Source organism: Trichomonas vaginalis, chromosome VI (assembly GCF_026262505.1).
Source record: "Trichomonas vaginalis G3 chromosome VI, whole genome shotgun sequence".
Taxonomy (NCBI): domain Eukaryota; phylum Parabasalia; order Trichomonadida; family Trichomonadidae; genus Trichomonas; species Trichomonas vaginalis.
The window spans coordinates 2,105,536-2,121,475 of NC_067208.1; the positions used below are offsets into that span (position 1 = coordinate 2,105,536).

General features: G+C 34.2%; 11 protein-coding genes and 2 pseudogenes across 13 annotated transcripts, besides 1 other annotated feature; 10 read left to right on the forward strand and 3 right to left on the reverse strand.

The window, feature by feature from the left end:
• Positions 1 to 353: 353 nt before the first annotated feature.
• Positions 354 to 15,940: part of a mobile genetic element that runs on past the window's edge.
• On the reverse strand, positions 1,955 to 2,707 carry TVAGG3_0790840 (uncharacterized protein; the record flags this gene model as incomplete). The annotated part of the gene is made up of 1 exon (XM_051246883.1): positions 1,955 to 2,707. A coding segment is annotated over one exon (753 nt), but the record flags the coding sequence as incomplete, so codon positions are not given.
• TVAGG3_0790850 (protein of unknown function, DUF4106 family) lies at positions 2,886 to 3,740 on the forward strand (the record flags this gene model as incomplete). The annotated part of the gene is made up of 1 exon (XM_051246884.1): positions 2,886 to 3,740. The coding sequence occupies one exon, from the start codon at positions 2,886 to 2,888 to the stop codon at positions 3,738 to 3,740; it is 855 nt and encodes a 284-aa protein (XP_051082359.1).
• On the forward strand, positions 4,164 to 4,814 carry TVAGG3_0790860 (uncharacterized protein; the record flags this gene model as incomplete). The annotated part of the gene is made up of 1 exon (XM_051246885.1): positions 4,164 to 4,814. The coding sequence occupies one exon, from the start codon at positions 4,164 to 4,166 to the stop codon at positions 4,812 to 4,814; it is 651 nt and encodes a 216-aa protein (XP_051082360.1).
• Positions 5,170 to 5,871, reverse strand: TVAGG3_0790870 (uncharacterized protein; the record flags this gene model as incomplete). The annotated part of the gene is made up of 1 exon (XM_051246886.1): positions 5,170 to 5,871. A coding segment is annotated over one exon (702 nt), but the record flags the coding sequence as incomplete, so codon positions are not given.
• On the forward strand, positions 6,210 to 6,756 carry TVAGG3_0790880 (organellar and viral DNA polymerase type B; the record flags this gene model as incomplete). The annotated part of the gene is made up of 1 exon (XM_051246887.1): positions 6,210 to 6,756. A coding segment is annotated over one exon (547 nt), but the record flags the coding sequence as incomplete, so codon positions are not given.
• Positions 7,215 to 8,022, forward strand: TVAGG3_0790890 (keratin-associated protein family; the record flags this gene model as incomplete). Its single annotated transcript, XM_051246888.1, has 1 exon — positions 7,215 to 8,022. A coding segment is annotated over one exon (808 nt), but the record flags the coding sequence as incomplete, so codon positions are not given.
• Positions 8,552 to 8,962, forward strand: TVAGG3_0790900 (ATP binding; the record flags this gene model as incomplete). Its single annotated transcript, XM_051246889.1, has 1 exon — positions 8,552 to 8,962. The coding sequence occupies one exon, from the start codon at positions 8,552 to 8,554 to the stop codon at positions 8,960 to 8,962; it is 411 nt and encodes a 136-aa protein (XP_051082364.1).
• TVAGG3_0790910 lies at positions 9,235 to 10,067 on the forward strand (annotated as a pseudogene). The gene has a single exon. A coding segment is annotated over exon 1 (833 nt).
• TVAGG3_0790920 (organellar and viral DNA polymerase type B) lies at positions 10,307 to 11,061 on the forward strand (the record flags this gene model as incomplete). The annotated part of the gene is made up of 1 exon (XM_001286714.2): positions 10,307 to 11,061. A coding segment is annotated over one exon (755 nt), but the record flags the coding sequence as incomplete, so codon positions are not given.
• On the forward strand, positions 11,440 to 12,024 carry TVAGG3_0790930 (HNH endonuclease family; the record flags this gene model as incomplete). The annotated part of the gene is made up of 1 exon (XM_051246890.1): positions 11,440 to 12,024. The coding sequence occupies one exon, from the start codon at positions 11,440 to 11,442 to the stop codon at positions 12,022 to 12,024; it is 585 nt and encodes a 194-aa protein (XP_051082365.1).
• TVAGG3_0790940 (KilA, N-terminal/APSES-type HTH, DNA-binding family) lies at positions 12,113 to 12,937 on the forward strand (the record flags this gene model as incomplete). Its single annotated transcript, XM_001283201.2, has 1 exon — positions 12,113 to 12,937. The coding sequence occupies one exon, from the start codon at positions 12,113 to 12,115 to the stop codon at positions 12,935 to 12,937; it is 825 nt and encodes a 274-aa protein (XP_001283202.2).
• Positions 13,226 to 13,699, reverse strand: TVAGG3_0790950 (uncharacterized protein; the record flags this gene model as incomplete). The annotated part of the gene is made up of 1 exon (XM_051246891.1): positions 13,226 to 13,699. One exon carries the CDS (start codon positions 13,697 to 13,699, stop codon positions 13,226 to 13,228), a length of 474 nt encoding a protein of 157 aa, XP_051082366.1.
• TVAGG3_0790960 lies at positions 14,185 to 15,792 on the forward strand (annotated as a pseudogene). Its single transcript has one exon. A coding segment is annotated over exon 1 (1,608 nt).

Genomic DNA, 15,940 nt, shown 5'->3' on the forward strand with positions numbered 1-15,940 from the left:
TGTACGCAAATACAACAATCCTTTTTACTTACGACCATATAATGTTCAATCTTTGGCTGAACTCGGTGAAAATAAAAGGTTAAATTTCAACAAAACATATAGAAATGAAACATTGTTTAAAGTTCATTCAGAACCTAACCAATATGGAAACAAACCTACTTTTGTTTCTGCAGACTATGGAACTACAATGAGATGGGGTCATAAAGCTAATCCGGATAGGTGGTTCATAAACTTACAACCTCAATTCCAAGAAGTTGTAGACGCAATGGAAGTGAATGGTGAACCAGATATAGCTGGTATTTTCAGCGCGGCTTTAATGCCATTGAAAGATATGAAAGATGCAGATATTTTGGAGTTAGTATCCCTAAGTCGTGTACTGTGGCATTGCGCGCCTCCGTACACCACTTAGCGGTTTTGACACTTTACGAAACCGGTAACGTATATTTTACAACACAACCATAACACCAACTTAACCTTAAATATTTACAAAACCATCTGACACATAAACGACTTCACTAACTACTTCACTAACGACTTCACTAACGAATTCCCTACCGTCCTCACTAAATAAAAAATAACCTTATTTTTATTTTTTTAAATTTTTTATTTCATTACAAAGACATGTCCGACTACATTTACTATGACTCTTTCCCAGAACGTTTCCGTGAACTATTCAAAACTCAAGTAAAACTGAGAAACATGCATTTTAACAAAGACAGACCCATTGACGATGAAAGAAACCCTGAATATATTACAATCCCTTATGACGCAAAGTTCATTGCATACATTCCTTATGGTCGCAGAGGAACGAAAACTATTTCAACAAAGACGAAAAATTATTTCTGGAGCGATGAAGAAAATTGCCTTATCTACATAAATGCATACTTAAATAAAGCTACATATTGTACAAAAGAAGGTTGGACTGGATTTGAGCTCTACATATACGACGACGATGGAAACAGACGTTGTGTATACCCATACGATAATATGTACCATTGTTTTCATCAAGCATTAAACGAATACATAGTCAGTAAGGGTCTCATTCCTGTTGAGTAGATATGTTATATTTTTGTTCTGTCATTTATATAAAAATAAACTTAAAAATTAATGATATCACCACCCGCACACGTATGAAAACATAGCACAAAAATAATGTTTATGTTAGAAGGTTAGATCTAACCCGATATCTAACCTCTTTTCTAACCTGTTGAATTCATTGCTTTATAACTCTCTTCCTTGGTTTCTTTTTAGTTGCTTTCTTCACGTCTGTCTCCAGCTTAACTGTCTTTCTTCTTCGTCCGTAATGATACCAATTACTTCCACCAGTCAATGGGTCAAATGGTCTTTCGTAAGGGTTTCCATACATTCCATAGGGACCATACGGAAGAACTACTGATGGAGGAAGAGTTCCATCGACTCTATTTAAATGCATTGTTTCACCTTTCATCTGGTCATTAAAGTCTTTTGCGTGTTTTGCAAACTCATCGTCCTTTCCTAAAGCATTTTCTGACTCAGTCGCAACCAAATTGGATGCTTTATTTATGAGCCCTATTTTATTTAATCTTAACTTCTTTGCAACCCAGCCTCCAATCTTCCCTTTATTTGCATCTAATGTCTTCGAAACCCTTCCTCCACTCATTTTATTTACTGCGTCATAAGCCCCAAGTGCTTTTGCTCCAAATGCTAATGCTTTTGTTCCCATTGCGCCTAAAGCTGTCCAAGCTACCATTTACACCATATTAAAATCATCTCTCTTCAATATTATCTCATAAAAGTTCTCGTTACTGGAGAAAGTCAATGAAACATAAACATTCTCATGGACTTCGTCCTCGCCGCGTTGCGGCTTCATAAACTTCTTTCTTATCTCATCTATACGCTTCAAAATGTCTGAACAATTGCTAACATCTTCTACAACAGTTATTTCATCATGAATGACCTTCAAGAACAAGCTCATTTAATATGCTATTAAAATCATCTCAATAATGAGTCCATCCTTTCCATCTTTAGGTAGCACAACATCTTTCATTGAAGAAGGTTCGACAAGTCTTATGTTAAACTTACTGACAAAGTTTGTTATACTATAATGCTTCGGCGGCGAATACATGTAGTTTGAAAGACATAATATAGATTCTTCAGCAAATTCACTTATACTGGATTTTATAACAATGTTCTCACGAGACCAAATACCACCAATTGACAATCTTGTAAGCAATCCTGCTGAACCTTCTACTGTAAACGTCGATGGTAACATTCCACGAAGGTCATCTATTGACATCTTTGAGTCACTGAATTTAAATATTTTCTTAAAGCAATCGTCATTATCTAACCATGCAATAGCTTTGAAGTTTTCATTCGAATATACATCTGCTTCATTAAATGTAAAACCTGACTTCTTTGCAGAGACGACTTTAAAATCTATTGCATTTGTTTCAAAATTATATACTATGGTAACTTCTGAAGGTAATGGATGTCCTTCCGCAGTCAGTTGTTCTCTCACTACCGTTTGAAGCTTTGTGTTAAAAACTTTCATGTCATCTCCTGTGTCTAGGTTCACATACACAGCAACAGGAAAACTATCTTGCTTCTTTGTTTCATCATTATACCTCAAAACATTAAAGTTCTTCAATAATATTGTTCTTCCTGCTGGAATACTTCTAACTTGTCTTATTTCAATAGCTTTCTCACCTCCTACATACTCTACCCAGTGTCTTGGATATTCATAAGTATACTGACTTTCTTGAATTTTGGTAGGTTTCATCATAACGTGTTCATAGTATATCTTTATACTCTTGTCAGTTAGACTCGGTGCTATGTTCTGAATATTTCTGACTTGCATTTTTAATGAAGATAAAATGAAGCATTTAATACATGACGTAGATGAAGACATGAATGAAAGCAGTGAAAAGCTCAACAGTTCTCTCATTCTTCCTTTCAGTAAGGACTATGAGTTCTGTTCAAATGGTGTGTATTTCTATTGTGGAAAGATGGGTTCAGGTAAGACATTTAACCTCATTCGTCATATACTCATAACAGAGCGTTTAGGAAACGACTCTTACTATGACCAAATCATTATATCAGCAACTTCAGACTCTATGGATTCAACAGCGAAAACATTTATGTCAAAAGTTCAAGCCTCTGTCGTTAAAGTTCCAGATAGCGAACTCATTGAATTTCTTCAACGTTACATTCGACGTAAGAGAAAATATTATGCTATTGTAGAGTTCATACAGTCAGGAATGCAAAAGACTTCAGAAGAGATGGAAAGAATTATTGACAAACACCACTTACGTCAATACTCAGGAGTTTACGATATGAAACGACTGACAAACTACATTCTATCAAAACTTTCAAAATACCCCTTCAAAAAGTATCCTTCAAACACTCTGCTCGTTTGTGACGACTTCGCCGGAAAAGGTTTAGTGTCAAAAGCAGACTCACCATTAGCTAACATCATAACTAAAGTCAGACATTACCACTTAACTGTAGCAATACTTATGCAAACATGGCGTTTCCTTGCTTTAAACATAAAACGTCTCATAACTGACTTCGTTATCTTTCAAGGTTTCTCACGCTATGACATTGAACTCATTTGGAAACAGTCAGGTATAACATTACCTTTTGAAGAAATTTGGGAAGCATATAAGTCTCTCATCTCTCCTCGTTCATACCTTGAGATTCATATCATGACTAATACCATTAAAGTCAAAAACATTCCATGGGAACGACCAACATTGTTTTAAAGTTTAACCTTCAATTGACTGATGGTAAACAAATTCCATGCATCTCTGTCGCCATTTCTGTTAATATTTTTGCTGTCATTCATATCATCCACTTCCCCATCCGTTAGCTTTTGAGGATATGTGTTAGAATAGCTGTTCTTAAATGAAGGCTTTTCACCTTTGAGAGCATAAACTCTATAACTTTCTGCATACTTTATGTTTGAACCTCCTGAGCCATCATTGACATAAATTTTTATAGGCTTCCACCCTTTGTTCATATTCCTGCTTCTTCCCTTAGCTCTTTTGTTCAGTAGTTCTACATCTTTATACACAGCTCCTGTCTCAGTGAATTCAACAATATTTTCATTCGTTAGCTTTACATTCAAACCCTTGTCGAGTATATTGTTCATTTCATACATATAAAAGGTTTTTATTCTATATGAAATGAGAAGCAAATCCATCTTAGCTGGTGCCGTTAATGTTCCAATTGAACCAACATCAAATGTTGACTCACGAACGACAAACAATATTGTCATAAAGAACTATAGTTCAGAGTGTTTGAAAGAAAAAGAACCAGAACTTAAGTCGGGAGGGCTCAAAGAGCCCATCTTGGCGCATGGCGCCGTGAATTTAAACTCAGCTTCAAACGCTAACGCTACATCAGATGTTAAGTTAGAGTATCCACCACTGGACCAAATTCTTTCAAGAGAAGCCAACGACAACCCTTACACAAATGTTCAAACAAATCCTTCAGATAACGTAGACCATTACCTTCTTCAGTTATACCAAACAATTTTACTCAAAGACGATAAGAAGCTTTTGACAAATCTTATAAGCAAGAACCAAATAATTCTAACAAAGGAGGACCTTGAAAATGTTATCTCACGAATAACAGGGAAACAATGTGTCATTGACTATCTCGACCCTGAAATCGAATGCTGTGGTCAAACTCCACTATTCATGAAAATAGGTAACATCCGCATCATTGAAACACCAGGAACTACAGGAGTTGAGTTTAAGTATAAATATTCGAACGAGTATACAAAACTATCTACTTACTATAAGCTTTGCTTGAAATATGTTTTAGTAAATTAAAGCAGTCAGGAGGGCTCTTTGAGCCCATCTTGGCGCTTTGCGCCGTCAGTCAAAAAAATTCAAGTTAGCAATTTGTAATATCTGTCCAAAACTTCTTCAACAGTATCGAACTCATCTTCATAATGCAAACCTAATCTTATTGACTTGGTGCAGTTTTCACTAACACAATATAGCGCTTTGCGCTCGGCGCCTTTGACGCCTTTTTCTGTTCTCTTGACTGGCATAACTAACTCATTTGTTTCATCAAACAGCAACAACCAAAGTTCATGACCTAATACATAACATTCATACTTTATATTTTTAGCTCTGAGTTCTCTTGTAAGCTGTTGCATTTAATATTTTCTAAAAAGTCAACTTCAACAGTCATTCGCACTGGTGCCTTCAGTTCTACAGGCTCTCCTTGAAAGTCAACAAGTCTGAATTGCATGTCTTTCAAATTATGAGGACTAATGCGAACCCATTTACCTAAATGAGTTGCTATGACAGGAACGTTTGGAATGAACATTGAATTGACTGCATAACAGAAGGATTTATATTCTACTGAACCTTTACTATTAACTCCTGAAATACCTGTGACATTAGCTATTTTTGACTCAACGTACAAACAATTACCATAACATACGTATGGAACAGATTTCATCTCAATCGTTTTGTCAACACTTTTCAAAGGAAATGTCATATGGTATGCTCCCAGAAGAAGTTGTACTCTATGACTCATTCTTGGTATCTTGAACTCTTTCTTGCTACTGAACTTCAATGTTCCCTCAGAAGAGAGTTCGACATCTATGTTGTCAATAGTTTCTTCATTTATGAGAGTATCTATGACTCCAGCAATTTTATCTATTCTGTACTCGGCTCTGTTAGGAAATGTTACAACACTTCTTTTGTCATCTATTTCAAACTCCATGAAATCTGTTTCATCTGTTATGACAAAAGTTGCGATAGTATTGAAGTCAACAACTCTGAAAGCAAGCGCTTCATTCTGAAGACCTAAGTTTGTTTGTAGCTTTACTGTCCCGTATTCGTTTGGGTCTGTACTTTGCAAATAGAACAACATTTTATTCTCATTAAAATATGACTATTGCTGCATATGCGTATGAAACAAATGAAGCAAGAAGAGCACATGAACTAGTAAACGAAAACTCAACTTTAACCATTGAAGGCAATGATTTAGTCATTGACGATGGAAAAACTAAAAAAGTCATTGATTTCGATACTTTTAACACTTATGACCCATTCATTACAACAAGCAAGGTTCCCATCATAAATGATGGAACGGTGCAATATATAAATTCTACAGTAGATGCCTCATTAGTGAAAGTATTAAATGTTCTCATTGAATTGTTAAAGAGCTTTCGATTTGACGACAACATTAAATGCCTAAAGAATTTAGTCATGAATGAGAAACAAATTCTCGGCGTTGCTGGTAGCAGTAATGATGTACACCTTATGACATTAGAATATTATAACGAACATAAAGATGAACTGAAAGGAGAGAAGGGTGACACCGGACCTCAAGGACCACAAGGAATACAAGGAATACAAGGAATACAAGGACCTCAAGGCGAAAACGGTTTGGATGGAAAGGATGGAAAGGATGGAAAAACTGCTAAATCATGGATATGGGACCTTATAAATACTGGTTTAACAGCTGCTTCATATGGAGTTCTTCAATACCAAATCGGAAAGATATGGGCGGTACTTGGTGAAGAAGTTTTAAATGACGTTAAAAATGCTTTGAACTTCATTTCAAATGGTTCGGATACTATTAAAACTTTATCTGGTTGGATGCAAGAAACAAGGAGTCAAATAGATACTGTAAGACGTATAGCAAACAATGCACGTACGGGATTGGATACTTTACGACAAGCACAAAATACACTAAAGGAAGCAAATGATATTCTTGGCTCAGTATCAGACATGCATGAAGATTGGCTTAAAGGTATTGACAAATCTTTAAAAAATCACAGTCAGTCTATTGCTGACTACAAGAAAAGTATAGATTTTTTACATAGTGCTATGGACGTACATGATGGAAGCATAAGGAACTTACTTAATGCTAACAATAACTTACCAGGAACTATTAAAGCATTTATAAAGTCCTTTGTAAAACCCGGTGCTCTAACATTTAGGTCTTTGAGAGCAAGAGCATTGAAGTCAAGAGATGCAGAAACTCCAACAGAACCTACAGAAGGAACTGAAACAACAGAAACTCCAAAAGAACCACCAAAACCAACAGCTAATGAAATATTGTTCGAATATTTTCCAAGGTACTCTGTTCTCATTGCATACATTCAAGAAATACTTAAGAAAGCAGACTTGACTTTAGGAGATGATGAAAGTTCTGTATATCTTTCGTTCCAGTTTCAAATAGCAGAACTTTTGAGACAGATATGCTTAATGTATGACAACATCTCTGATTTCACAAGATATGATGACGACCATGACCCCGAACATGGTGAAGAAGAAGTTTTACAAACATCCATTAAGACAGGAAAGGTTTTAACTCAAAGTCTCATTATTGACACCAAAGATGGCGAAGTGGACGTTCTTCAAGAGCTGAAGAAAAATACTTCTTCGGGAGGTGGTGGTAGGCATGAACTTGAAATAAATGAGATAGAAGAGAAATTAGCCGAAAAAGCAGATAAAGAACATAAACACAATATCTCCGATATAAATGAACTTCAAGCTACATTAAATAGTAAAGCGGACAAAAATGAACTTGACGCAATGAACAAAGTTTTGAAATCTCATAAACACAACATCTCCGATATAAATGAACTTCAAGCTACATTAAATAGTAAAGCGGACAAGAACCATGTTCATTATATAACTTCAGACGAACAGATTATAACGGACTACCATGGATATTTAACACGAAGTGATGAAGCGAAGACAAAAAATGTTAATGAAAGAAGATATAAATACATTCGTGCTAAAGGTTATGACATAAGCTGTACTGTACAGTATGATGTAGCTAAAGCACCAGAAGCATTTGGTTATACCGGTGAAATTTATGCCTCTACTTTCAATGTTAACGGTGTATTAGTTGAACCAAGATTTATGTTAAGAGTTAAGGCAAAAATAACGTTTGAAGATGCTATTAAAAGTAAAGCTGACAAAGTTGAACTCGAAGCAACGAACAAAGTTTTGAAATCTCATAAACACAACATCTCCGATATAAATGAACTTCAAGCTACATTAGACAGTAAAGCTGACAAGAACCATACACATAAATCCTTCACTACTGTTAGAGCAGACGACATAATATTGAACTTTGACCTTGGTTCAAGTGCACCATTAGAAAATCCAAGTACAAGCGTAAAAGATACTCTTAACAGTTTAGATAAGAGTTGCAAATTGAAAGTCATGCCAGAAACTTTGAAGCACATGAACTACCAACAATGTTAGATAAGAAAGCAGACAAAACTTATGTGGATGCAGAACTAACAAAGAAATTTTCGAAACCAGATACAATGACATTTACAACAGAAATTATAAATGGTGAACCAGCAACTCCATTTGAATTTGTTAGAGGTCTTCAACCAGATACTTTTGAATTTTTCTTGGATAATTCTATTGAACTAACATTACATTATAAAAGTGGAACAAATGCAACATTTCATCCGGGAGATACATTCCAAATGGTATTTAATGACATAAGTTCTTTAGAATATGTTTATAGAGTTATGAGCATATATGATTTAATATATCCTATAGGAGCTGTTTATACGTCTATGAATCCAATAAATCCAAACACTTTATTTGGTGGTAGATGGTATGAAATAGTTGACAGTTTTCCATTCTACACTAATACTCAGTCAATGAAGATGGGAGGTTCAAAGAAAATAGGTATTGAAAACCTTCCTTCACATATGCATAGGTTCAGTGGAAGAACATCTGTGGAAGGAAACCATTCACATTCAATAACAAAAAGAGGTTATACAAATCTTGCAGCGGGTTCGGATAGACAGGGAATGCATAGATATGATATCACAACTGACCCCAAAGATGTTAGCACAGGTATTTTCTGTGGAACTGCAGGAAATCATACACATGTTGTAGCTGGTATTACAGACCCAGCAGGTAATGGAAAAGATTATATGCCTCCTTATATAACAATGCACGCTTGGATACGAGTTGGTTAAAATCTTTAACTTTACATAAATGAGCTTGAAAGAAGTATTCGAACAACATCCATGGAGGTCATTTAAGAAATTCAATGAAGCTGCAAAGAGTTGGGGATTTACTAACAGAGCTGAAGTGAAAAGGTTCTTTGACAAAAATGTTGTACATCAAACAAAAATAAACCCTTACGACTACTTTTTACCAATTTACTCCAACACTCCTGACGCATACCAATTTGACACTCTCATTCAAAGCAGAAAAGGAGGACATAAACCATTCCTCATCTTCATAAATGTTAACACTCGTAAAGCATATGCATATCCAATGAAAAATAAAGGAACTCGTGAAGTGTTAAGAGTTTTACAAAAGTTTGTAGCAGAACATAACCCAAGTACTTTAACATCAGACCAAGACAGTGCATACCTCAGCAATGAAATCACAGAATTTCTCATTAAGCATAACATAACTCACTACACTACTGAAGACCATAACCATAACATACTCGGCATCATAAACCGCTTCATAAGAACGCTCAGAGATTTAAATCAAGAGCGAGACTTTACCGAAGAAACAATGAAACATTTTCTCGAAGTATATAATTCCTCAACACATTCTACAACAGGACATACACCAAATTCAATGACACAACAACAAGAAGAAAAGTATATACAAAAGAAACGAAGCCAAACACAAAATATCAGAAATTCAACACAATTTACCCTCATTCCTGGTACAAAAGTTCGTGTAGTTCTTGACGACAAACCGTTGACAAAGAAACGTTTAAGGTTAAGTAGAAACTATTATATCGTAGACTCTACACAAGGTAATGGATATCTTATAAAAGCTGCTGACGACTCCATAGCATTTTACCCTCGACATAAGTTAGTTGAAAGTAGTAATGGCAAACTTGCTGAAACCATTGACGAAGCAAAGCGAGGAGTGGTTATTGAAATACTTGGCTACAACATAAACGATGACACTTATAAAGTAAGATATGAAGGAGGTGTTGAAGATGTTATACCATCTAAGAACTTGAGAGAGTCAAAGCCAACACATCTGGGACCATTAGAGCGGGAGTACTGGAAAGACAAAAATATGCCAGAAAGAATAAGAAAATTCTTCTAAACTTTTTCATTAGATGTAAATCAGACATGAATGAGAACAGTCATGATATCATTAATGGTACCATTTATTTACACCAAAAAATAATGTTTATGTTAGAATGTTAGATCTAACACGTTTTCTAACCACTTTTCTAACATGGTCTAAAACTCTCGAAAATCATGAATTTTTGACATTTCCTTATGAAAGAAAAATAACGCTAATTTTTTTCTAAGAAAAATTTTTATCTTGTATGTAAAGATATGATTTCAACAATCGGCACAACAACAATTCAAACTACAGCACCAAACTCGTTAGTCATGAATCCAACATCTATGTTAGTAGAGATGAAAAGCTTCATTCCTTCTTCATATACTTTCGAAACAAAAATCCAGAAGATAAAGCAAGAACTTTTAACAAGTAATTTAGACTGTAGTGCGAAAGATGAAACAAATGAACAGTATCTTTATGAAATGCAGGACATTATTGACCATTTACCCAAATTGCCTGAAATCCAACAACAAAAACTAACTATTCCTGAATTCGACGAAATTGAAGTCAAAACAACTGACTCAGTAGAAATAAAGAAGTTCATACGTAAAGTAAATTATGAATTCCTTGGTTTTCATTGCAACCATAAAGTTATGGACAAAGATTGCGACATGGTTTATAAGAATGTTTCTGACATATATAAATCTGAAGAATTTAAGACCTACGATAACTTTGTTTCATTAGTTGCTGAATGTGTTTGGGAAATAAGAGATAAAGATAGAAGAGGCAAAGTATGGAACGAACAACTAAGACCCGCTATGTTTGAGATGAAGAGAGCAATTGACGCCTTAGTTGTTTTAGCAGGTCAAATTTCAATGTATAACGCAAAAATGAACCCGCAATGTTCAAAATGTAAGGCAGCGATGAGGAAATATAACTACTCCGTCAAAGAGATAGAAAGAATGAGAAACGACTATGCAGATTTAAAGAAAGAAGTAGAAAAGCCAGCAGAAGATAAAATGGACATGTTAGCATTTCTGAACAAAAATTATCCAACTGCTGACGATTTCCTTCTATCTGACGTCAAGAAGAAATATAAAGAAACCTTCGGCATTGTTAAAACATTCGATGTACTAAAAGAAGAAATAGAAGCTACAAAACTGTTTAAAGTCATGAACCATCGCAACATATACCATGTAAAACGCTTGTAAATAGTTATGTTAGAAAAGAGGTTAGAAAACGTGTTAGATCTAACATGCTAACATAAACATTATTTTTGCTGAATTCAGCACAAAATTCTGAGTAAAATGACATATGGCACGTGTCAAACCGTTGAGTTTTCACAAATTTTAAAAATAACGTTAGTTTTATTTTTATTTATTTTTTATTTTGTATGTAAAGACAGATGTACGCTGAACTTGTTGGTCAAGATGTATGGAAAGAATGTTTACAAGATGAAGAGTATGAAATTCACTGTTCTGAGCCTTTTGAAATAAGGAAGAAAGAAACCAAGAGAATTATACATGAATATAACAGAGGAACAGGTTATATTTGTGTAACATTAAACCTCAAAAAGTACCAAAAACATGTTCTCATAGCTACTCATTTTATTTCCAATCCGAACAATTTACCGTGTGTGGACCATATAAACCATCAAAGAGACGACAATAGACTTCAAAATTTACGTTGGGTTAGTCGCTCAGAAAATCATAAGAACAGAAGTAGTTATGGTAAATTATCTTGTGAATATTTCGATGAACTAGACGATGAAGCAATTGAAATAAACTCTTATGGAAAGCATGACTTAGAGTTCTACTATTATTCCGAAAAGGAAGATTCGTTCTATTATTATACAGGAGTTAACTATAGAAAAATGCATGTTTGTTTCCTAAAATCAGGAATTGCATATGTTACTTTGACGGATACTGAAGGAAAGAAAGTTCAAGTTCGTTTAAACGTTTTCAAGAGGTTATATGATATTCAGTTTTGAACCCTGAATTTTTAACATTTCTTTAACACAGAAAAATAAAGTTAGTTTTATTTTTATTTATTTTTTTATTTTGTATGTAAGGACAGATATGTCAACAACAGAGAACACAACAACTGCTATCGTTCATGAAGCCATAAATGAAGAATACGAGTGGGTTCAGTTTAACAAACAACTCCGTCTCATTCGTTCGGTCAAAGACGATATGTACCAAATGCAAAGTATTTTGACAGCATGTTTTGCTCCAGACACTAAACACGCAGACGACTGGTTCAAAAACCAAAGCACACAAGAACTTTTGAGTGAAATTTCTCTAGACCGACTTTTTTCGGTCTTGCATAAAACACATGAAAATCGTAAAAATTTGCCAATAAATTTAAGAGGTTATTATGTTCATAGACTTTTAGTAAATGCAGTTGCAATGTGGGCTTCTCCTCGTTATGCATGGCATGTTTACAGACTTCTTGACGAAATTCATAGACAAGAACGTGGAGAGATGGAAAAGAAACTTCAAGCAAAAGATGAAGTCATTGAATCCAAAGACAAAAGCATACAGAAAAGAATACCACGTTCAGTACCAAAAGGAAAGGAAAAGAGTTATAAGTATATGATATATACTGAAGAGTTGGAGAAAGAAGAAGATAAAGATATGGTTATGTTGCATTTAGTCAGAAGAAACAACAAAAGCTTTTATGACCTTGCTAAGATTTACAAATCTGACAGAAACTGGTTCTATCGTGAAAACTTACCGATTTCAATGACACCGAATGAGCAAATAAAGGAAATTGTCAAAAATACTCTTCCTCAAACACACTATGACATCAAAGGTTGCACAATACTTACATTCAAAGAAGACTTAACATTACTGAAGGAAAAAATAACAGAATATTTCGATAACTTCAAAGAGGAAGAATAAAAAAATCTAAGCTAATTTTATTTTTTTATAAAATTTTATCTCATATGAAAGAACATGAATTTAGAATATTCGGAACTCATGACAGAAGAAGAGAACGAACAACATGTAAAAGATTATGCAAAATTTCTGAAGACATACAAAGCATTTAAACAATATCTAAATGCTTCTAAAGATTATGCAAAATTTCTGAAGGTATATAAAGCTTATGAAAAAGCGTATGAAAAGTTTATACATTGGGGAATTGTTGTAAAATATCGATATGAAGACTAACCAAAAATATATTTTTGCTTAAATGACGTCAGGGTCAATTTCTTCAACCATTTCACTTCCTTCGTCAATGTCAATAGAAGCTTCTTCAACCTTTGGTAAGAACTTTTGTATAACATCTTTGTTCGTTATTGTTTTCAGAGATGAAGAATAATATTTCACATTTGTTTCACCCTTCTTATATTCTTTCTGTTCGGAAAGATTCATAGCAATACTGAAGAAGTCAATGTTGGAGTTCTTTATAATAGTATAATGAGTATCTTTGACATTCACGAAGAAACCCTTTTGTTTCAAAACTACTGCTAACTCTTGTGAAGTATAACGTTTGCGGTCAATGACAATAGCTAATGGTCTGACATACTGACCAAACTTAGATTCTTTCACAAACTTCTTGTTAAAGATAACATTGACGTTTGAAGCATTATTGAACTCATTCTTGATGACAGTAGCGAGAGCATTGTATGAAAAGAACTTGCAATCTTGCATGTGTTTCATTAAAATAAAAATATTAAATTATTTTGAAAAATAACTTAAAAAAATCTAATCTAATTTTTTCAAAAAATATTTTTTATCCGATAGAAAAGATGACAGAAAAATTAACTTTTTACATAGCGCCAGACCCTTCTTGCCCACATCTTTTTAAGCCACAATATATAGTCATAGAACTAAATAGAGAAAGCGAAATTCTACAAATAGAAGAAAGCGAAATTCTACAAACAGAAGAAACATATAGAGACCTAGATAACGAAACTGGATATGCACTATTCTGGTTAGATTGTCCTTATGAAATGTATGAAAAAAAGGCTTTATATGAAGAATATAGAAAATATTGTCATGAAAACAATATAAGACCAAGCTCTAGAGAAAAATTCTATGCTGGTATAAAACATCTTTTCGAAGTTCGGAATGGCAAATATAGAAAGAAATAATTTTTCTAAGTTTATTTTTTCAAAAAATATTTTTTTTATTTCCTACTAAAGATGTATCGGAAGTTGTCTAAGTTAGAACACTCGGAAATAAAACAACTTCTTACAGAAGCTAATATAGATGTTGCAAAGCATTACACAACAAACAAAAAGGCACTCGCTGACATCCTCAATGACTATAATGGTGAAATAACTTATGATAGAATTCATGAGTTCATAAAGCCGCAACGCGGCGAGGACGAAGTCCATGCAAGAGCATTTCCTTTAAATGACGTTGCTATTGACTTATATCATAGACGTTCAATACCTCATGAAGTAAGAAGAGAAATGTTTGACATAACAAATGCAAACGTTGGTCATACTCGTAAAGCTCTTTCACATGACGTTCGTCAAGAGATGTTTGACATAACAAATGCAAACGTTGGTGAAACAAGAAGAGCTGTACCACATGAAGTAAGAAGAGAAATGTTTGACATAACAAATGCAAACGTTGGTGAAACACGAAAGAGAGATGACACACTGAAACAACAGAGAAGAGAGATGTTTAAAAGTGCTATAGAACAAGTTCGCAAAGCTAATAATGTCATTCGTTCCATTGACGACAAACCAAAAGAAGGTGAGAGATGGTTAAAGAAAGATGAAGAAAATAGGAAGAGGAATGTGAAGTCAGGCAATAGACTCATTGACTTTAACATCGAAGCTTTAGATGAACCAAACAGAGACTACTTACACAAACATTTCGGTAAGGTTTTCATGAGACTCTTAGAGAAAATTAAAATAAACTCCCAACAGAGATGGATGGTATGTTATAAACTTGGTGGAAAGTATGAATGTTCTACGTTAAACCTCAATAATATTGGAACATTACTACATCAGCTCTTGAAGGAGAACTTTATATCAGAGATAGAAGCAAATGCTGCAGGTATTGTTGAAATGCACTATGACTTCTTCTTGACAAACATAAAGAATCTTACTGAAATAAAGATGTATGATTTAACAGAATATGAAGGCTTAACGATGTCAGATGTAAAGAAAGGCAAACCAAAAAAGAGACCATATAGAGATGAAAGCACACTGACAAATGACCAGAAAGCCATTTTGGAAGCTCTTAAGCAAACAGGAAACCCAGCACTTATAGAAAGCTTTTGGAAAGATAATGGTGAAAAGAAGTTTTATAAGAAGAGAAGCGGTCAGTTCTGGAAGTATCTTTGCACATTACCTATAAATCTTGAACGCTACCAAATCTTCAATGAACTGAACAAAAGAACTGCAACACTTATGACAGAGACAATTGTTCGTTTATGCTTGCATTCAGGCTGGAGTAAATGAAGAAACTATTGACCACATGAGAGAAGTCATTCGTGTTAGAGACTTTCCTCAAAGTAAAGTACAAGAAATTTCTGACGCAACAGGTATAGCATTTAATGTTACCATTGGTTACTTCAATGACTCAAGACATAATGAAATAAAGAGATACATACCAAAAGAATGTGAAACTGTTCGAACTATTGACTTACTTCTTGTTGAAGACCACTACATGCTAAATGAAAGACTTCCAATGACAACATATTTCATTCGAAACTATATAGAAATCTTGAAGGAGTGTGGTGGAATGAACATTGAAAAACAGATGAAATATATACAAAGAGAGAAGATAAATATGTAGTTCGCATGGATAGAACACACCGCTATGGGATGTTATGAAAACATTGTGGGAGTGCAAATATTTTGAACCTATTTCTTATGGAGAACTTTTCACATATACGACTGACTTATATAAACAGAACCTTGCACCATTTAAAGATTTGAC